Here is a 23355-nt window from a genome sequence, read left to right as displayed (position 1 = left end):
TATCAACATTGCAAGCTACATTTTCTTCAGTGAAAACACTTTTATAAGAGCGTGTTATGTATGCATATTGAATTAGTCTGTGTGGAGGTCTATGCTCGCCAAACTGCCATTCTCTAATTTTGGTTAAATACCGGTAAGCTATATATTTGATCATGAAGGAAATTCATTGTGTCAATTGTTTGTTTTTTTCCCTGTTACAATTTGGTGCAGTGATAATTGAGCCTTAAAACCTCTGTCTGAAAACACACGTCATACTTAACCCGTGGGCAGTATTTTATTTTGAAATGAGAACCAACAAAAAGCCAAAAAATGGTCACAATAATGCCTAGGGGATAAACATGTAATGCGAGCAGGGAAACTATACAGAGAAATATTCTTAATTTTCACTTCTGTTGATTGATGTTTTTAAATAAGAGGCAGTTCCATAATGTGACTTCTTGTACTAACCAAAGATCACTTCCCAGGAACCCCGCTGCGCAGAGTGACGCCTTTGACCATGCAAACTGTCTCTCTGATCATGATGAAAGGCTGTTTTGGTGGCGTCAACATCAAACACAAGAAGCGATGTAGTCACTGCAGCTCACTGCCATCTGAGCCTTTTGCAAGATTGCATTAAATATAAGAACATGAAAACAATGTAAAGCATTAAGTAATAATATATTTATAGTGATTGAGTGTCATCCTTTAGAATGATACATTGCAAGTTACTGTATTTTTTTGGTCTCTTAGGATAAGTTGCACGGTTGCACCACAAAATACATCATGAAGAAGAAGAAGAAGTAGAAAAACACATATGTCGCGCTGTAGAACAAGTTGCATTTTGGGTGAAATGTATTTTACAAAACTGAGACCAAGAATGAAAACAGCTTGGACAGACACCCAAAAATTCCTGTTCCCTCATCGTGTTGACAGCGAACGAGTTTCTTCGCTTCTACATACAACAGACAAGTTTTTCTTTTCCTTTCTTTTCTTTTGCTTGTTGAAAGAATTCTGCTGCTGCGGTCTTCTGCCAAATTCATTTTATTCCTCTTTAAACCTCTTGAACCAATCTTCTCATCTTGATACACTTACACCCCACTGCACTTCCACACTGATAGTCAAAAAATATTTTTAAGATTCTAATAATAATGATTCATTTAATTAATTGATTTCTAAAACAATTCAGAGGGATTGTCCGACACTGTTTTCATATTTATGAATGAAATACGATGATTTCAATCACACACATCTGTGGAGCTCAGAATCAGCCTGCCTGGACCTTGATCCTGGAATGCCCAGCGAGGCGCACTGCAGTCTGTGCCAGTTTTTACGCCAAGTGTACATGCACCTGTCTGCAAAAATATATATCATTTGTGACACAAGTCCTTGGAACTTTTACACACCCTGTATATTTATCTATATATGGATTGTGTATTGTATATGTATTTATTGTTTTTTAAACAAAATTCTTAACACTTCTTAGATGACTTGACATTACTTTGTATGATACAGCACAAATCTATAACATTGCAAATTTATCACAATCCCCAATACTCTTATACGCTACAGTGCATGTACTCATACAGTATGTATCGGATACTGCACTTTATTTATGAGGAGAAGTTTAAAATAAAACACTTATTCAGTCTTCCTTATTGCTATTTTTTACGTTACCACATGGCATATTTTGGCATAATAGTGGGTACTATAGCTTCTTTTTTAATCCTTTGAGCATATTCAGGAGTCTTGAAAGGAGCAAGGTGACATCTTTACGTCATTACAGAAAAAATGCAAAAATTCAAGGATCATGTGCAAAAGGGTGAATTTTTCAGAAACCTTTGCAAGTAGGTGAGTTTGGGAATGGCAGTGAGTGCTACTCTCACTTGAATATATTATTTTGTTTATTACATTAAGATTAACAATATTATACTGTAGCAATGTTACGAGTGAGTCTACTCAAGATAATTTTAGGATATGCAGACATAATGTAATTGGCTTAATGGTTATGTTCACAGCAATGTATAATTTAAGTTGCATTACATCAGGAATAGTTTACAAATTAATAAAGATGCATGCCTTTATGCAAACACTTACAGATAACTGCACTGATTTTAGGTCAGATTTACCCTTTTAGACACTTGAGGAGAGTCCTATTAGAAGCAATTAAACTGCACTTCCAATTCACCTGCAGCTTTTATTGCAAAATCTATAAACCATCACAACATCCACAGTTTTTCCTTTGTTTTTTTACTACCTTTGTTGTCGAACAATCTCTTTATGGTCCGCTACCGTAACAATCGTGGCTTGATCGAATATAAGGCGGCCTCTGGGATACAAATTGGCTCTTGGCTGTAAACAACACCTTGTTCAAAGCAGTTTAGCTAAACATTAATGTGCTACGGAATGAGCACCAAGTGTATTTTGATAAAACATGTTGGCAGGAAGGCAGTAAAGCATGATATATCTGTCAGTTCAAGAAACAATGTTTGTTTTAGTGATGCACATCGGATTTCTATGAGTCTTGAGCTCTTTACCGTTTTTTTCCCCAATTCATTATAGTTTATGTGTTCTCCTCTGTTCTTCTCCCTGGCTGCAGCATCAGAGGCCTCTTCTTCATCATCATCTTCCTCAATTAGTACTGGTGGCTTCGTAGACTTCACGTTCACTAAGGAACCTCAAGACACAGTGACGGTGCGAGGAGGTGTGCTACAGCTTGACTGCCAGGCACAATCAGACTTGGCGTCCGGAACCCCTACCATCACATGGCGGAAGGATGGAGTGTTACTTAGTGTACTGGTGGATGAACGGCGGCAGGAGCTGGCCAATGGATCTTTGCTCGTTCACAATATAGTGCACTCGCGGCACCACCGCCCTGATGAGGGGGAATACCAGTGCCTCTCCACACTTGAAGGACTAGGAAGCATCGTAAGCCGGACTGCAAGAATCACTGTGGCAGGTAAAGTAAAACATTTGTAGGACACCATAGGGGAGTTGCAGCATGTTGAAATAAAATGAGGCTAAGCTAACCCTAACTACAGGCAACATTTATTGATTTTGGTTCCTGCGATGAGCGAATAGAGAACACTATATAGCTCCTTACATACTACAAAAAGCATCAAAGTGCTTCACAGAATTCTCCATCCAACCCATCTGACCCCCGATCCCTAGTCCATGCCAAACTCCCAGTCCTATGTGCAAGAGCAGATATTTTCTAAAAAGATTATTGAAATACAAGTGTGTGCCAAAGCTGAGACTAGAGTAGTGGAGTGAGGAAAAGATGTCTTCGAAAGCCGTCAGAGAAAATAATTAGTGTTCATATGGAATTTGTATGCCATCTATTCTATTTAATTTTCTACTGTATATTGAAAGCTTGCCCGAATAATGGTCAGGTCTGAGGAAGCTAATCCCAGCTAACTTTGTGCAACCTGGTCTGGTCGCCAGCCAACCACAGGGCATATAGACAAACAACCGTCAACGCTCACATTAACACCTATGGACAAATGACAGTCTTAGGTCTTAGATTCAATTGCAACTGGACTACTCCGTTTGTCTGAAGGCAGTATAATACACCAGTTCGACGTCAGCCAAATGTGACCGATGCCTACCACTTGTGGGGTTGGGCTGACCGTCACACCGGATAAATGACAAAAATACTCACAGCAACAAACAGATATAAACGCACATGCACAAAGTAATCCCCATCCATACCATTGGTGGCGGTAGTTACTATTCCTCATTCTTAGAAAAAGGCAACTGGAAAGATCTTCATGAGGGCGGGATATAAAAAGGTAAACAATTCATACCACTATCTTTTTGACAATTCACTAGGGATGGCAGAAATGGAACATTAAAATGATCGAATCATTTGAAACACTTGATTCCGGAAAATAATCGTTCTTTTGAAACGTTCGAAACATTCATACAGCAATGTTTCCAACTCCCCAGTAAAGAAAGTAGCTATTGGCTGTCTATCATCACATAATATACACAATTAGCAATCAGCAAACAATTGTAATGCGAGAGACATAATATTATGGGAGAGAAAAAGTGAATACCCAAAATATGTATAGTAATACAAATTTGTTTTTTTTTGCAGCTGATTCTTGCTTTGTTTCTAACTATGCTTTTGAAATACATCAACAAAGTTTCTAGAAGTATGAATCACAAAATATAGCACAGATGCATCATACATAAAAAAAATCCTTATTACGCAAAAAAGTATCTGTACTCCATTATATTATAAAACTGAAAACATGCATTATTTTGGAATGTGGAAGAAAGCTGGAGTACTCAGAGTAGCCCAGTGCTGTCTCTATTCAAATTTATTTTATTATATTTCAGTCTGGTGAATGACTGGTTAGCACGTCCGACTCCCAGTGCAAAGGACGTGAGATCGAGTCCGGGCTTCGGCCTTCCTGGGTGGAGTTTGCATGTTCTCCCCGTGTCTACGTGGGTTTTCTCCGTGTACTCCGGTTTCCTCCCACATTCCAAAGACGTGCACAGCAGGTTAAGTGAACACTCTAAATTGTCCCTAGGTGTGATTGTGAGTGTGAGTGGTTGTTCGTCTCTGTGTGTGCCCTGGATTGGCTAGTAACCAGTTCAGGGTGTACCCCGCTTACTGCCCAAAGCCAGCTGGGATAAGCTCCAGCATCCCGCGACCCTTGTGAGGGATAAGTGGTTAAGAAAATTAATGGATGGATATATTTTTGGTCTATTCTAATCGATTAGATTTGTTTGTATTTTTGAAAAAAAGCGATTACATTTGATGCAAATATTAAATTGCTCTGTGTTTTGGGAGGCAAGAGGTGGATACAATTTTAGGGAAGGATGAGTAATCTCCAACAAAACAATTCATTTCCATAAATAAAAAGTCTATGGACTAATGTGGCATTTCTCAGGGCTCAGCTGTAGAACCCCTCCTTTTGCCAGTCGAACAATCTGGTAGCCGCTTGTTGACAAAAAAATGGTACTTAAAAGGGCCACATCTTTCCTTTGTCCTTGGAGTGTCTGCTAAAATGGATTGGACTGAATAGAAAGAAGTTTTTTTTTTTCCTTTTAGATTTTTTTTCCCCACGACACCTTGGCCTGTCCTTCATAGTTACTATGGTGGCATATGCACATTATGTAATATTTCCTACCTCCTCTAATTTACTTGACTGTTCAAAAGTACTAAAGTAAATCAATTTAATGGCATTCAGAAAGTGTCTAAAAATCTATACAATTTATGGAAGAAGATACCAGTCAGCACTGCCTGCATTTCTTACTGTAAAATATTCATCAAGATCGACATAGGTCTTACATTGTACATGCAACTAAGGACAACAGAGACAACATTTATAGTTGTAAGTTTACACACCTGGCAGAATTTGTAAAATAGAATTTGGAGGAAATGATAACCAAACACAAATCTCCTTCTTATTTTCTTTACTGACATATTTTGTTAAATTACAGTGCTAAACTGAAATCTCATAGTTTTAGTGTTTGAATGTATTTTCCAAGATCACTTATGTTTTGTTAGTTAGTTTGTTGTTTGTTAGTTTGTTTAGAATGGACACACCTTGTAAATTCTGCCAGGTTATGTAACATTTTGAATACAGGTGTATTTATGTTGATTTAAATTTAAATGCATTGGTGTATATGTGCTCTGTTTAAATGAAAACAAATGTCCTTTTTTGCATATCGGCAATTGTAACCATGTGAACACTGCTTAATTTCTATGTTGATTGCATGTATAGTGATATACGGGAGCTTGACTGGGCAATTTGTTTTCCAATGTTTTTCTCTTGACATGCATTGAAATATGAACCGTGAAAAAATAAATGATGAGACCGGCAGTAAAAATATTTTATTACAATTGGCAAAGACAAAAAAAAGCTGACACAAGCAACCGTGGGGACTAATAATACATTACAAGGCAAAATGCTAATAAGCAGGGGAGGTTTAAAAATTCAATTAGCAGCTACTGCGTCTGTGTATGCAAACAGAGATGACTGTAAAGTGGAAATTAATTAGCGACACTGAATCATTCACCAGGTGGGTGTGTATGCTGGAGATTAAAGGAGCCTGCTGTTTAAGTATTAAGCATTACATTTTACCTGTGCAAATGTATCGACACTTGTTGTAATCGTCAGGTGACATGAACAATATAAAATATCCAAATTACTCAGAAACTGCAAAAGGCAAAACAGTTCCAATTTTCAAATTTTTACTATATCACCCATCTTGGATCTCTTACTCGCTTATCACTCAGGATAAATAAGCATCTAGAGCCTGTAGTAGTATTCAGTTGAGATCTGAGCATCCCTCATTTTGTCCATTCCAATTAGTGGTCAATTCTCTGTAGATCTGGACTAATCCCAATTAAAAGCAGTTGGGGGAGAGGAGCTAAAGTTTGACTGGCAAATGTAGATAATGATTATTCCCAAGGCAGATATTCAGAGCAACTTTGGCCGCAGCGTCCCTCTGCTGCTTGCGTCTGTTTACTGTGATTTGCATGTTATTATCCATCTGATTTATTTTGTGTGTTTGTCAAATAAGGATGAAAGCTGTAGGAAAACCGCAACCTCCATCAGGAACTGATGGAGGTTTAAATATAGGGGCTGTTAAGCCATAAATGAAATTAAGCCATGTTCAGGTTCAACTTCTCCATCTTTGTCCTTGATGCTTTTCCACCTTAGTCCTCTTCAGTCTCTTCTTTCATGTCCCCTCCTCATTTTCCTAATGGTGGTTCGACCTTCTTCTTCTGCTCTCTCCCACTTTTCTTTGCTGCTAACTTTTTATTCTGTGTGATCACATGCTCCTCTTTTACTGAAGATTGCTGTAAATGTACCGCTGCACACTTTGGGTCATGCAAATCTGGCAAGATGGCCTATGATCATACCAGATTAGGAAGGAACTAACCTGATTTATTCATGATTTCAAAAATGTAAACATTGAAAAATTAAATACATATCCTCCCTCACTGATAATTAATGTATTCATTTATATACGAGAAAGTAATTAATTATTCATGTGTCATTTTGTAAAATAAAAATACTTGGATATTTGCCACATTTGAAAATATGCACTGGTGTGTGTAAAATGTATGCGCTATAATACCTCCATCTTTTGTTCAGAATCAGTTACTTATCACAAATAACTGACATAGTCAATCTCCTCCCTCCTCGATGGAATTTCTGGTGGCAGGTGCCAGCATGTAAAAAAAGGACGAGGACATAGGAATGTGCAATTAGATGAATGAGATGAACCCATTGGGCCCTAATTTCGTTCTTGCTGCAAGTCTACCGCAAAGTGCAGTCTAACTGTGTGAGTTTTCTTTTCTTTTCTTTTTTGTTAGTATTTTTGTAGATGGGCACAGCTCAAAGGGACATCTGTCCCATTGTGTGTGTGATTATGGGAGAGAATATAGCCAAGACTCGGCCAATCGTAGTTGCGTCCCTCATTTGCATTGAAATCAGGACGGTCCGGAGCATACGCTGTACACGGAATTTTGTCACTGATGTGATAGACAAAAACTGAGATCAATTTTGGATTCTGCACTCAACAATTAGTTAAAAACATTTGCCAGAACAAACTGTTACCCAGCGTCATCTGTGACCACAGCGGATGTGTACTTTATTTGCTTCTGAATGCAGATGATGGCAACACTATATGATTCACATGTGAACAGACAGCAGCAGCGCTTACATAAGACACACAATCCTGATTCACATTGTTCCCTGTCACCTCTTTTCCTGGTGATGTCATAGCAAGGCTATGACCTTGCAGTTGTAAAGAAATACAAAACTTTATCTAGTAAAACAACAAAATAACAACGTTTGTGTCAGTGAAAAAATTACCTCTGAGTCGAAGCTACATGAAAGTAAACAATATTCATAACACCATTTGTCTTTTATTCTTGAGAAGCCTTCCTCATTGACAGATTGACAGTGAGGAGCCGTAAAATTCAACTCTCTACAGTTGTACACATACATATTACTGTCCAATTTGTGCCAGAAGAGACCATAGAACTCAGTTTGTCAAAATTGTATTTGGTTTTATCCATTGTATACTCAGTAACTCTGACATTTTCACAACTTCTTTCTTTTAAAAATGATCACGTTTTTATTAGTCTGCCTTTGATTAGCAGCCAGTCCAGTGTGTTGTCTGCCTTTGACCAAAAGCCAGCTGGGATAGGCTTTATTTCACCCGTGACCTGTGAAAATGGAGGAATGGCTGAATGGCTGGTTGGAAGTTCTTAATACATGCTTGTAACTGTCTGGGGCCAAGGGCAGCAAATTCATGGAGTAGTTCTCAGCAGGAGGTTGATGTGCAACCCGGCAAACTGGCAAAAGGTTCACAGTTTATCACCCTTTTTAGAAAATGACTTAAAGGGACGTGTGAATCCTGCAGCCCCAGTGAAATTAAAACAAACACTTAGATGCGTCTTTTGAAAGTGAGACAGGTGGTGGGAGGCTTCTGTGTTTCTGGCCACAGGCTCTTTGCTCTTGAAGTGGATTTGACCAGACAGGAAGCGGCAGGTGTGCTAGATACACCAGGCTAGACACTCTTCATCCATAATGTTTGAATTGTCCTTTCCTTTTTGTCTGGTATTTGTTTGTCCTAGTGCTGTTTAGAAACAAAGATGTTCTTGCATTACATGTGGGGTAACACTTTTCTTTCTGCCTTCTTTTCAGTCTTGTTGACCTAAAACCCTTCATTGTCAGCTCTCTGTATGTGTCTTTTCAGCCATTTTGCTCTGTGCGTGTATCAGTTTTAACTCAGTTACTGTTTGTGACAACAGCCTTGCTAGCAACTGTATTATTATTATTATTATCATATGAATATTTGGAAGAATTGTTTTTTAAGTGCGTTATTTCATTCATTTTAATTTTAATTTCTCATCCGATTAATCAGTTAGCAGAATTTCATTTTGCCAAATACTGGAATCGACATCAGCCTAAAATAAAAATCTATATCGGTCAGCCCTTCTTAATACTCAACAAATGTGCAACCTTAATAATTCACAAAATTTGAAGGGTGACTTTTGCAAGTGGAAATGATCAGAATCACAATCAGATTTGTCTTCACAGGAATTTGTCTTCACAGTCACAACCCGTCCGAGAGGCGAGAAGTATATCAATGACCAGCAGGGGTAGTGAGAGTCGCAAGCCCGCGGGAACGGGGGGCACACTCGCTAAGTAGTGCCCCGAGTTTCTTAGATGAAAAACAAACCAAAAAAACAGAAAAAAACAAGGCCCAATCTGTGCTCCTTTAGAGGAGAGCACAATCTGTAGCTGGGGAAAAACAGCAACAAAACTTGGCACATAATGTAAGACATTAAAACAGAACTGTAATACTTGCACATGTGGAAAGGAGGGTGGGTGGCTGGGTTGCGGTGTTAACACCCAGACAACCTATCGAGCAGCTCAGCCATTATAAGTCGATCGCATCCTCAGTGCATCTTAGCCAACATGGGGAGGATGATGATCGTAACTCTATGAAGCATGTCAGTATATACACCAGCAGCACTGGGGTGTCTGAGGTTTACCCAGGTCGATATATTTATAAATACAGTGTATTGAGGTTTCCATCCACTACCCACATTGATTTCTATATGACTTATCTAATATAACAGACAAGATCACAGTCTATGCCTACGCCGTCAATTCTAAACTGTTCTATCTGGTTTTCTCTTCAGGTCCGCTAAGAGTAGTTGTCCCCACAGAGTCAGTCTCATCGTACCTCGGCGACACTGCGCTGTTGCGCTGCGAGGTTTCGGGGGAACCAAAGCCCGTCATTCGCTGGCAGAAAAACCGAGACGATCTGCCGATGACATTTGACCCCTCCTCTCGCCTGGCGGTGCTGCCATCCGGTTCGCTGCAGGTCAGCCGTGTCCAGCCTCCTGACTCAGCAACGTATCGCTGTCTGGCCGACAACCCTGGCAGCACAAGGACGGGGACAGATGCTGAGCTGCGGGTGCTCCCAGGTGACTTCCATACCATTGATCAAATACATGTACATACCTCGGTGGCACACATGTTCACAGGTTTATCTATCTGTCTTAAAGTAGAAGTAAATAAATGTGGAATTTCAAAGGTAAAAAAAAACAACAAGTTCCGAGATTATTCTATTTGTTCACATAAAAAAAAAAACTCTGAAATGAGGGTATATATGAATCCAATCCAGGGTCAAAATAGACATTGTGGCTGGCATTAGTGTACAATTTTTATGTGCCAGTCCCATGATTCGGGCTCCCAGCGCTTGTCTCCCTCTGATTTGCTATCGCTAGCTTTTGCTACCGTCTCCCAAGAGCCACTCGTTAGGCGCTCGCCGGTCACTCGCGGTGGCTCGCCATGCTGCTTGCTCACTTGTTGGGCTGCTCGTTCGCTCATGACGTATAATAATTGGTAGTAAATAGTGGTTGGCTTGCAAAGTGTGGTCTTAAAAAGTGTTTACATTCTATAAATTCACCACTATCCATCCATCCATTTTCTTAACCTTCTTACCCTCACAAGCGTCACCGGGGGGGTTAGCGCTTGTCTCCCTCTGATTTGCTATCACTAGCTTTTGCTACCGTCTCCCAAGAGCCACTCGTTAGGCGCTCGCCGGTCACTCGCGGTGGCTCGCCATGCTGCTTGCTCACTTGTTGGGCTGCTCGTTCGCTCATGACATATAATAATTGGTAGTAAATAGTGGTTGGCTTGCAAAGTGTGGTCTTAAAAAGTGTTTACATTCTATAAATTCACCACTATCCATCCATCCATTTTCTTAACCTTCTTAGCCTCACAAGCGTCACGGGTGGGTTAGCGCCTATCTCAGCTGGCTTTGGGCAGTAGGTAGGATACACCTAGAGACGAACAACCATCCACACTTACAATCATACCTATGGACAATTTCCAGTGTTCAACTAACCTGCCATGCATGTCTTTGGAATGTGGGAGGAAACCGGAGTACCCGGAGAAAAAGCACGCAAGCACGGGGAGAACATGCAAATTCCACCCAGGAGGGCCGAAGACCGGACTCGATTTCACGTCCTCAGCACTGGGAGGCAGACGTGCTAACCAGTCATCCACCTGACTACATGTCACAAATAATGCACACTGTACCTTTAAATGGTTCTTGGTGGATTCATTGTAAACTAATGTCATATTTTAAATTTACAGTTTTGGAGGTTGAATAATTTTGAATGCATCTGCTTATTTAGAGTAGTATCATATTAATCTGCTTTTCCAGAAGATAAAGAGATTAAAAAAAAGATATTTTGTTAGCCTTTAACATAGGTACTGTAGCTAGTTATTGTTTGTTTAACTATGCGCTCATTTCTATGGTCATAATATTCATCAAAAGTGGCATTTTTTTGGTGGGATTTCAAAAATCAATCAAAAATCAAGATGAATAGACAAAACATACCTACCATCTTTTGTACCAAACATTTGACATTTTAAGTAAAGTATCACTCAACTTGTTGAACTGCGAGTTACAAAAGTTACAGTACTCAACAAATGTGATGTGCATTAAAAAATACATACAGTGAATATAATATTTATGCAAACTGAGAGAAGCAGGGAGTCTGTCACTCTCTAAAATTATACTCTCCTGACACATTCCATCGCATTACAAGTAATTGTTCAAGTCCTGGGTAATGCTAAATCTATTTCTGGTAAAACAGTCCAAAGGCCATATTGTAATCATTCACTGTAAGTGAATTGTGGATATTCAATGATATTTAACTACTGGGAAAGGCAGTTTATTTTAGATGAAACATACTGTACTTTTACTCTTATAAACACATTTTAGCATTCCGTCATGTGTCACCCAATGTCCGTCGGTTAAGGGATCAGCAGTACACTGTTCAGTGATTATCTCTGTGATCCATCATTTACAGTTTTTCTTGATTGTTTACACACTTTTTCTGAAAGCATGGTCCATATTCTCAAAACTCTACACACAAATCCAGAAAACACACACGTTGAGCAAAACGCTTCATTTCTCCTGCAATAGGACACTTTACATTCAAAATAATGTAATTTCTTCTCAAAATGCTATTTTGTTGTCAAATGACACACACAAACCAACATAAGGATAGACACTTATATGAACCAGCTGAACATTGATGTGCACAGTGTAACACACTTGGCCCCAAACTCTATGATGAATGGAAAACACATTTCTTCATTCATAATAGACTTAGGCCTTTTTTGTTCGGTGTCACTCTTAGTGTTGAATATTTGTTTTCATACTCGGAACACAAATACGTGGCAACAAAAATATTATTTTTTCCCCCCACAGTAACATATACACTACATCCCAACAAACACAAAGTTGCACATGCAAAAATGTTACTGTATAGTTACAAAAAAACAACAACAACACACACACAAAACACAAACACACACAAAACACCCCAAAAGAAAACTATGCTGCATCCTGTCTTCTGTTTCAGTCTGGCCACAGCGCCTCATCCACATCAAAGGCAATGTTTTCCCTGGCCAAGCAGCGGGGAAAATATTGCCATGTGTGGCGAGTCCAGCCATGAAAAGCATCACCTGCAATATCTCCACATGCATCTTCCATGGCTTAGAAGAGGGGCACCTGCGTTTGTAGATTTCGGTCAAATACCTTCCCTCTCCAGGCAGAAAAAAAACATATTCGATAGGATTGAGGAATGGAGAATATGGAGGGAGATAAAATACTGAAAAGCATGAGTATGTAGTGAACCAGTTATGCACCAAAGCAGCCCGGTGGAAACTTACTTTTTCCCAAATGACAACATACCTGAGCTGCTCTGGCTCATCTACCTGATCTGGTGGAGTGAGTATGTTGTGTAGTTTGTCCAAGAATGTTATCAGATGGACAGTGTTGTAGGGGCCAAGGATGGCATGGTGATGGAGGACACCGTCGGGGGTAATAGCATCGTGATGTTCCCTCCGCGCTGGCCAGGGACGTCAACAATGACACGCTGGCCTATGATGTTTCCTCCCCTCCTTCGTCTTTTTGCAAGGTTGAATCCAACCTCATCGATGAAGATGAACTGGTGCTCCACCACAGCCACCTCTAGCTCAAGAATTCTTTGGAACACAAAAAAATTCAGACAGAGATGGCGTGGTGGCTAATGAAGTACAATTATGATTACAATGCTGAAATGTGTATAATTCATACAGAGTTGTGTAGTAGGCTGTGTAACAAGATACACCACAAAGGGCCTGGATGGGATTTGATCTCATGACTCCCAGGTGAGAGTCATACACAGTTACCAGTCAGCCAAAGGGCCAAGTAGCCAGGATGCATGATCAAGCTGAGACATAGTGACAGGACCATCAATTGTCATGCATGAACTGTGGGATTGTAGGCTATAGTACTTACTTGAACATAGTTGTACTGCAGTTCTTTCCAAATTGCTTTCAAAAGACAGGCGGTAGAGCTGCTTCATCCTCACATTATTTCTACGCAACACTCGATCCAGTGTTGACAAGCTTACCCTGTCAATGTTTTGAAATATTCCATTGTTTTCTACTATCCTACTTTGCATTTGCCTCAATATTATGGCATTATTTTCTAGGACAATGTTTATAATTTCACTTTCCTGTTCAGGAGACAGTAGACAGTACATTTCCCGGCCACCATGTGCTGGTAATCTTTCAGTTCTTTAATACAAATATAAAAATATTGCAAAGACTAGGTAGGAATACAAGTAGTAATGAATTTCCTAGCAATACTGTACTTGAGTATTACTGTATACATTGGTATGCAGTACTGCAGTTTCCGAGAGAGAGTAGAATTCCGGATGATGGCAGCTATAGTGTGCCTGCTCAAAATTGGCTGTACCACTTCGCCAGTCTCCCTCATTGTTAGACCATGGTTGACCACATGGTCAACCAAAGTGGCTCGGATGTCATTGGAGATTATAGTCCTTGTTCGTGGCCATCCTTGTACTCGTCCTTCTCCTCCTCGTCCTCCTCTTACTCACACTATCATGCCTCTGGCTCTGCCTCTGTTTCCAATGTAGTCCTCCAGTTTTCTAACCCAGATCACTCACCTGTTGCAACCTTTTGTGCTGAAGCTCTGATTGCTAATTGTAAAACTGTGGTACAGGTGTTAAAGCATGTCATGACTCAGTGAGTATAGCAAGGCAAATAATTTTGACTGGCAGTGTGTTCTTCATGAAGAGTTATGCTTAATGCAGATAATTGTGTGTAGTGTTTTGAAAAAGGTGTGATTTAAAATGTCGAACTGAGTCTAAAGTTTGAATTGCATTTATGGTTTAGTGGAACTGGTTGAGGGATTTGGTACATAAGTTACATGTTGTGGTAACTTTGTCTCAGGTACCAGAAATGGTGTGTTAACAATCGAGAAAAACTGTATTATTCTGTGAGACCAACAAGGAACTCTGCTGTGTGTCCTTTTTTCCCCCTTTTGTCTACTTGTGCTCAGCTTGTGTGTTTGCTGATGATCTTGTCTTTTTTTTGTATGTTGCTTGAAAAAAAAAAAATCCTACATTTGTAGTCAATACATAGTCATATTGTGCATGTCTTATGCTAACTTTTTTAGGATGATGGTTGGTGGGATGGTTTTCATTTGTCTCAGTGTTGCTGATGAAACTTCCTTTCTCTTAAAGCTTCTTCTTTATAGTACTGTACAGCCTGCGGGCCCACCTGAAGGCAGACACATGTCTTTTGAGACTGAAGTGTGTGTGTGCGTGTGTTGTTTTATGTCCTTGGGCTAGACTTCAATTAAGTAGGTCTGTAAACCAAACCTATGTGAGTATATGACACATAATTAATGTGACATCATGACCTGCAATCAAAGCAAGAAGTGCAATTTTTTGGGGTCAGGATTCGGTCATAACCCTATCTTGTCTTGTCTGTTATGTTAGGTAAATGTTTTTATTGTTCGAACAATGGTTTTGGTCATCTGAACTTGTTACATATTGCTGATTAAAGTTCCAACAAATGCTGTACAACTGGGCACACTGCGGCAAATTCTAGAGTTCAAATGTAAAAGCAGATAGCACCATTTTTTGTGAATTGAGCGAAATGAGTTTTTTTTTATGGTTCCAGTTTAAAACTATCCATTTTATTTATGGTATTCTAAGTTCATATCCTGTATTTTACAGTGAAAAAAACAATTTAGAAAAAAAATAATATTGAAAACATCCTTCAAAGACGTTGTCCTCCACTTAAATTGAGATGACGGTAGTTGCATCAAAATGCATATTGCCCATGGTTGTTTTCTGCAATTAAATCTTTCCATTGTAGTTGTTTGGTTTTGCAGGGTTAGGAAATGCTCCATTGAACGATGCTGTTGATCAACTATCTGCAGATTTTTTAAAAGCACATTTTCATTTTACAACATAAGACAAAGATAATAACATAATAACATATACACCCACCCCCCACAAATAAAAAAGTATATATTAGAACATTTTTTATTTTTTAAATCAATTATTTTTATTTTTTATTTTTTTTCTGCCAAATATCAAAGTTGGCATGGCCCTACAATAATTTAATTGTCAAATTTGTGATAAAATGATAGAAAATGATCATTACGGCATGAGTTTCAAGAAAAAGTGGATATTGAAAGGATACTTGACTCATTGAGCCATTTTCAGCAGTAAAAAGTTAATATCGACTGAAGATGACATCACCTGTTATCAAGTTATCAAATTCATTCTGGACAAAATCGTAACTTTTTACGGCTGAAGACACCCGTCGCCATTGACAGGCCATAGGGGAGGGGTCCGTGTGCCCCCCTTATTAATTTAATGAGTTGTGGCTTGATGATACATCTCCTGAACGAGGCATCTTTACAAATAGTTTCATTTTGGCTCATCCAATATGGCTGCGGCGTCAACGTACTCACGACGGCGTTCATGGCGTAAATGCTATCTGTGATAATACTCAGCGGGTGCCATTCAATGGATAGATGCACGGCAGTGCTCCGTGAATTTATCCAAATGTATAGGGCAAGTAATGCTGTCTGTAGGGTATTCATAATAATCAGCCCCCCATGCATTTCATGTGCCCCCCTTAAGCCTGGGCTCTGGCGACGGGTCTGATTAAGAATAATTACTACGAGATAGCACTATACTTCCATCCATCCATCCATCCATTTTCTTAGCCGCTTTTTCCTCACAAGGGTCGCGGGGGGTGCTGGAGCCTATCCCAGCTGGCTTCGGGCAGTAGGCGGGGTACACCCTGAACTGGTTGCCAGCCAATCGCAGGGCACACAGAGACGAACAACCACACTCACAATCACACCTAGGGACAATTTTGGAGTGTTCAATTAACCTGCCATGCATGTCTTTGGAATGTGGGAGGAAACCGGAGTACCCGGTGAAAACCCATGCAAGCACGGGGAGAACATGCAAACTCCACCCAGGAAGGCCGAAGCCCGGACTCGATCTCACATCCTCTGCACTGGGAGGCGGACGTGCTAACCAGTCAACCACCGTGCTGCCTAGCACTATACTTGATTATTAAAAAAAATAATAATAATTGACTTATTTTTGACTATTTGAACAAAGCACCAAAAACTGAAACTTTGACAGATGTGTGACTCCATTTATTCATCACTGCCTGCATTCTATTCTGAGATCCATTCGAGAATGTAGAATACAATTATTTTTTTTTTTGTTCCTAGCCATACATTCATTTTCTGTATTGCTTGCCACTGGATTGGTTGACAGTCAATTGCAGAGCACAGACACACACAAATGCTGATTCACACTTCCATGCACATCTACAAATAATTTAATCTTTAACACAACCATGCATGCTTTTGGGATGTGGGAGTGACAAGAGACACGGGACAACATGCAAACTCCATATTGGGCCCTGAAAGTAGATTCTGGCCCTCTCGAGTGTGTTGCAGATGTGCTACACCCTTTCACCGCGCTTAAAATTTAAATGCTGCATTGTTAAATCCCTATTCATAATTATAATTACCAGCCAAATTGCCATAATAATAATAATAATAATAATAATAATAACACATGCCATTTGAAAATGTCATTCGAGACCCTCTTTAAACAGCAGTTAAAAACAGAATTATACATGAGAAATAAAAATAAAATAGATACAAGGAGGAGGTCAGTAATTAAAAGCAGGGGGTCCAGGACAGAGCCTTGATGCACACCTGAAGTAACTGGGTGGAAGTCGGATGAAAAAGACTTTAGCTGGATGAGTGCGGTCTTTGAGGTATTGATGGAACCACTCTAGGGAGGTGTGGGCGATGCCGACGGTAGAGAGTCTTTTGATGAGAATGGTGTGTGAGATGGTGTCAAAAGCTGCACTCTGGTCAATGTGGACAAGGGTGGAAGGTGAACTAGGGTCAACTGCAACAAAAAGATCGGAGGTAATTTTTAATAGCGCTGTTTCAGTGCTGTGGAGAGATTAAAACTGGACTGAAAAGGCTTGTAAAGGCTTTTTGTGTGTCAAATGAATAATGGAAATTTAGGACTTTCGAAATGAAGGGTAGATTGGAGATAGGGCAGACACATCCTGCATTAGCAAGTCAGAGTCATAGCAAGTCATCAGAGGTTTCCAAATCGCACAGTTGCAAACTGAACTTAAAATGGAACATCCTTAACTATACAACCAAAACTCTTAACTTGGATCTGTAAGCCAGCACAACACATGAAGTACATCCTATCTCTTTGATGGCCCGCAGAAATCCTCTTTTCAGGCCACAGCTTTGCTCTCATATTCCTCCACTTGCGCTAAATTGTCTTGGCCTTATTTCCTACCCCCATAGTTACAAAACCTCTTCGCTTGTTACGAAACTGGACTAAAGAGGGGCTCTAACATCTAGTTTTGTGTATCAGCATTTTTAATGGACTTTTAAAAGATATATCAATAGACTTTTTACCTTCTAAAATCAATCTGACATACTTAAGGGTCCTCGTGAGCTTTGCATTTTCATTACGAGCAGTTTTGCATGATTTCCTATTTTTCATATTCTTCTTTATTGTAAAGGTTAAGGACATATCTTTAGACAATGCAAACATTATATAGAATACATTTTCTATTATGCTCGTTGTTTGTGTAGCGGGTAAGCAAAGGGGTGAACAATCCCAAATTCCCGTGCAAGGTATAATGAATCAATAGGAAAAATCAAACCTTGCTTTACAATAAATGGCAGAATTTTTTTTTGTAGATATACTGTAGTGCTGGGTTACCGCTTGGCATTCACCTTATTCAGCGTAATAAGTCAGCGGACACAAAACTCAACACGGTAACATAATTCAGCAAGATAATAAATTGAAACAGACAAGTGAGCCGCGTGGGAGATATGTCTGCCAGGTTGGTAGAAAATGTGCTTGTGGAGAAAGAGGAGTGCATGGGTGAGGATGTTGTGGAACCAAAACAATGCAGAAACCTAGAAAGCAGACAGATAGAAAGCTGAGTAAGGAGGGTGTCAGTGAATATTCCAGTGTGCATCTCTCAACTGTGGATAACACAAAGTGTAAAAAGTAGGAGGGCTGAGAAGCTGTCAAAAGTTTACTTGAAAAACACAGGAGACTTCGGAGGCCTCTGATATGAGAAGTTTCACTAAATAATTAAAATAGTTGCAAGATGAAAAGTCTAATACAGGAATAATGTGTTTATATGATGTTCTTTCTGTATTTTTTTTTCGGTCTTACACCCAGTATTCACTGCCTTTATTCAATAATACAATGCAACCAATGATGATTATTGGTATTGAAGCATTGCACTTTTTTTTTCAATATATTTTCAGTTTTGGAGTCAATGGTGCTGTATTTCTTCATAGAACTGTGTTAATGTGCCTTTCATACATTGTCTCATGCCTTTCACACAATGACATAGCATGACTTTTTTTAATATTTTTTTTTTAAAAAAGAAATGGCACTGTAATTACTAGAGTCAAATCTAATGATTAAATTTTGTCCTTGGCCAAGCTTGATTGGCTTTATGGACATTGGTTCAAAGTTGTTAAATTGTCATTAAACACAGTGCTGACACATTTATTTTCACTGACTAGACAAGTCTTGGTGCTTAGGTGTAGTTTTATGTTTGACATTTTTTTTTTCTTCCCCAACTGCAGTTATTTATTTTTTTGTAAGTCAAATATGTCGACATTAAATACCTTTATTTTTGGAGCAATTTTATATGTATAGGCTGTGTTAGAAAATTAAACTGTGTGACATATTTTGGACTACACTAAAGCCCGTATACCACTGAGGGGCGGACATTTGAATGTTGATCTCATGTCAGCCTTGAACGTACCCTGACTGGAGCGCATATTCACTACTTAAGCCAACACTTACGCAAATGTTCGGCCATCAGTGGGATACGGGCTTAGATAGATTAAGATAGATAGATAGATAGATAGATAGATAGATAGATAGATAGATAGATAGATAGATAGATAGATAGATAGATAGATAGATAGATAGATAGCAAGAAAAGAAAACTCTTAACCAGTGTGTTAAAATATTAAAGGAATTAATATTAAAGTATCATGCCTACATTCCTTGCATACTGACTTTTTGACCCAAGTATGGGTCCCCCAGGCATAGAGGGGTCTAAAAAGAAGCAATTTCTGATGAGAAAAGGTGTATATGGAAAAAAAATTCAAATTTGGGAAACTATTCTTTTGTCAGTTACACTGAGAATATACACTATCAAAATAGTCTCTATGGTGTACACTTCAGTTTTCATATCAATCCTCCTCTCTTTCACTCAGAGCCTGGTATAAACAGAAACCTGCAGTTTCTCCAGCGTCCCTTGAGAGTAACCGCTCTGCTCGGAACTGATGCCGTGCTGGAATGTTCTGCCTCCGGATACCCCACTCCGAGCATTCAGTGGAGTAGAGGCGATGAAGTAATCCAGACCTGGTATGTCTGTGTTGTTATTCCACTTGAACCCTACAGATATTTTTGTCATACACTGATCACGTTTGTAATTGATTGCATTGATTGTTTAAGAATTACATGAATGTTAACATGCAGTCCTCATTTCCAGCGAAGCAGAATTACTTGATCTTGTGCCCTCTATAAAAGGAAGAGAGTTCTTTTGATCTGCTAATCCTCTTGGCGGGCGTGCATTTGGTACCTGGGCCTTTAGTTGGGATTTATTGTACCTGACATAAACCACCTATTAATATTACCACTGTCAATACTAAACACAACTGCAATACAACAGCCTGCAACTCTGCCACATACATCATCTGGAGTAGTTCAGAATCAATATGTATATAATGATGTCTCTCACCCAACCCCACCCCCCATCCCTCACCACCACAAAAAACAACAACAACTTGATAATAAAATACATCATGCTTACCAGAAAAGCTGATTTTTACATTGCAGATGTGTTTTGCTTGTCTGTGATAAGTTTCTCTCTGACCAACTAATCAGAGGACAGATAATGACTAACCCTAACCCTAACCCTATGCTAAGGGTGAGGTCATCTGCCTTGTGATCAAGGTTATTTTAGTTAACTAAAACAAACAAAAAAATTAAACTGAAATTAAAAAAAACAATTTCGTTAATGAAATAAAATAAAAATGAAAATACTTTTTTTTTTTTACGAAAACTTTACAAAACTAACTAAAACTAACTATAATTATAGCAAAAATGTCCTTCATTTTAGTCTTTGGTAATTAATTTAATGCATGAGCCTTTGGGGATGATTTAAAATGTGATTTGAAGTAGATTAATTTAGATATTAACCGGAATAAAGACGTTTGAAAGTGTGTCACACAAAAGCGACGTCATCTAGCAGCAGCCAATACCCTGCTTGTGATGATTTTTTCATGATATTAAAAACACATTGATTGTGACTTGCTGCCGCGTATGTGTGTATGCATGTTCGTACAGTATGTATGCATGTATTTTGTGTTTGTCTTATGTTTTTGTATAGTATTGATCAGGGTTATTATAGTTTTGGAATTTGCGACAAATGGAAGGCGGAGTGTACTGCACCGTGTTTTCCATGACAGCAGACTGCGCACTGGCTGTGTCGATGGCCCACTTTAGCTGAGTGGCAAGTGTTGAGCTGCTGCACCAGAGGCTATGGGTATGAATCCTGCTCAAAGTAAAAAAAAAGAAAAGTAAGATAGCGGAGCAAAAAATATGTAAGACTTCAAAAGAGAGTAATGTTGTTTTTTTCTACCCATACAGAGGCATATGTTAAATAGTATAGTATGGCATCTTGGAGTAAACTGAGTATAATTTAAGTATCTCGAGGTCGGTCCGAGTGTCCTCTTTTTTTGGAAATGAAAATTTGGTCACCCTAGGATAGGTTGTACACTTGCCTGCTGACACACACATTTTCTAATTGGTGTGTGCGTCTCAATTTGCGACTGCCTGCCTACTCAAATCTAGAGCTCACTGCACGTCTCTGGTAATAGCATTATTATATCCGAACAAACAAATGTGTTCCTTATATCGTTACAACTGGTAACATGCAGGTCAGAGTACAAACACAAATACATCCACCAAGCAGGGCAGTCAAGTTCAACGGAACCCTCATCTGGATTGTGTTTCTGTCACAGTGTAATGAGCCAATAAACTGAACAAAGAAGGCAGATATGAAACAATAAAAAAAGCAACAAGTTCCATCTCCTCTGCGTTAATCTGTTTATTACACTGTTCATTACAAGAAGACATTTTTAGTTTGAAAAAGAAAAAGTGGGACTAATAACTAATAAAGGTTAGTTATTCTAATCTGAAAATAAGTACCGACACTGTCGGGCTGCGTGGCAGAAGCAGGGCTATAATCATCACACACAAACCTGAGAAGTTTTGACAAATTATGCTGAAAATGAAATACAGTACCTCCAAGAGAGTCTGAGCACCAGTGCACTGTGGATGGAGCAAAGTTCATGATTTGAAAGCTGTCAAGCTCTAACATTATTGCGCCCAAAGTTCTATACATGGTGTCCCAATTCAACCAGTAGTCCTCATGCAAGATAAGCAACGTCTTCTTTGAAGATTTGAATCCCACCTATAAAAGAAAGATATCTTCTTTTCCTCTTGTACTTTTCAGGTATTCCATGGCACACAGCAAAATACCATCAAATAATCCAAATCCTCTTGTCCCCTGTAGGAATAAGAAGTATTCTCTGTTGGCTGGCAGCAATCTAATCATCAGGAGTGTCACTGATGACGACTCTGGCAGTTTTACATGTACTGCTGCCAACAAGAACCACAACATCACTGCAATTACCGAACTGAGTGTGCTGGGTGAGAAACTTATTTTTATATATTTTAGTGCATTTGGACATTTATTTTGATATCAACAATATGATACGGTTATGGACGTGCCATGTTAACCCATCTTGCATATCTGTGGTTCCCAGAATGCATCCAGGCTTATTATTAAATTGGCCTTAGAGTTTTTCAGTGGTGGCTGATCTGGGCCACTATTCGTAAACTTAGTCACGGGCCATTGGCCCACCGTTAATTTCGACCTCTAGTAGTCCAACTAAACCAACTTAAATGACAATCTAGAAGACCTAGATATCTGTGTTCAGTGTTCAGTAAAAAGTTGTTCCACTTTTAAAAGGACCCCAAGGGAAGAAACAAAACAAATCCCAAATGGAAACTGTTAACAATCTCACATCCCAAAAATATAATACGAAAGAAAAATAGCGTAAAAGTCATCCTTATCCCTCCACTGGGGGAACCTCCTTTAACACTCTGAAGAGTATCCCGGGGAAGGGTTGAGTATCGCATCCAAAATCAAATGCTGTCATAAAATATGTAATGTAAACCTTGTGTTTGCTTCAGGAGGTTTTCATAAATAAAATATGTTTGCATTTACTGTCTGCCTCTTGGTTGCCTGTGGCTTGAGATGCGCTCAGCATTCAGATGGAAAAAAATACATGTATATATATATATATATATATATACTGTATATATATATATATATATATATATATATATATATATATATATATATATAGATGTTGCTTTAACTGAATTAACTGACGACATGTAGGTTATATGTTGCAGAACTGCTCTAAACCACAGATTTTTGAAAAGTCTCAAAATTATTTCATATTTTCTACATCTTGTTGGGATCCCCTTGAAAGTCATTGTTATTCCCTGTCTTATTTTACCTAAGGCAGATTAGTCTGAAGACGATTCTCGGTTATGCAATTATTGTTTTTCAAAACAGTGGAGCAAGGGCCACGATGCCACTGCTTTCAAGTCAAGTGTACACTTCGACATCCTTGAGTATGTGCCTTGGAATTGGCTGGCAAAAAATCTAGTCATTCAAAACATTGTGACTGTACTATGGGCCTTATCCACTAAATATTTGTGTGGCTTTTACACAGGCTTGGAGAGTAACGGAATAGGCTACATGTACCAATGTTACGTCTTCAGATTATATATTTTTTAACTGTGTTCCGTCATAATCATTTGCA

The 23355-nt window shown here is 39.0% G+C and overlaps 1 protein-coding gene across 3 annotated transcripts in view; it reads left to right on the top strand.

Moving 5' to 3' along the window:
* Positions 1 to 23355, top strand: part of dcc (DCC netrin 1 receptor) — a 360471-nt gene that overhangs the window by 108100 nt on the left and 229016 nt on the right. For all 3 annotated transcript variants that reach the window (XR_013296680.1, XM_077586110.1, XM_077586111.1), the window contains exons 2-5: positions 2576 to 2935; positions 9659 to 9946; positions 19666 to 19816; positions 22032 to 22168. Coding sequence is in view for 2 of the 3 variants with exons in the window: in XM_077586110.1 (XP_077442236.1) it covers positions 2576 to 2935; positions 9659 to 9946; positions 19666 to 19816; positions 22032 to 22168 (936 nt within the window). In the remaining variant the exon portion in view is untranslated. The remainder of the gene's footprint in view (positions 1 to 2575; positions 2936 to 9658; positions 9947 to 19665; positions 19817 to 22031; positions 22169 to 23355) is intronic.

Source organism: Vanacampus margaritifer, chromosome 14 (assembly GCF_051991255.1).
Source record: "Vanacampus margaritifer isolate UIUO_Vmar chromosome 14, RoL_Vmar_1.0, whole genome shotgun sequence".
NCBI lineage: Eukaryota > Metazoa > Chordata > Actinopteri > Syngnathiformes > Syngnathidae > Vanacampus > Vanacampus margaritifer.
The sequence above is the reverse complement of the archived record's forward strand: the minus strand, read 5'-3'. Positions and strand labels throughout refer to the sequence as shown.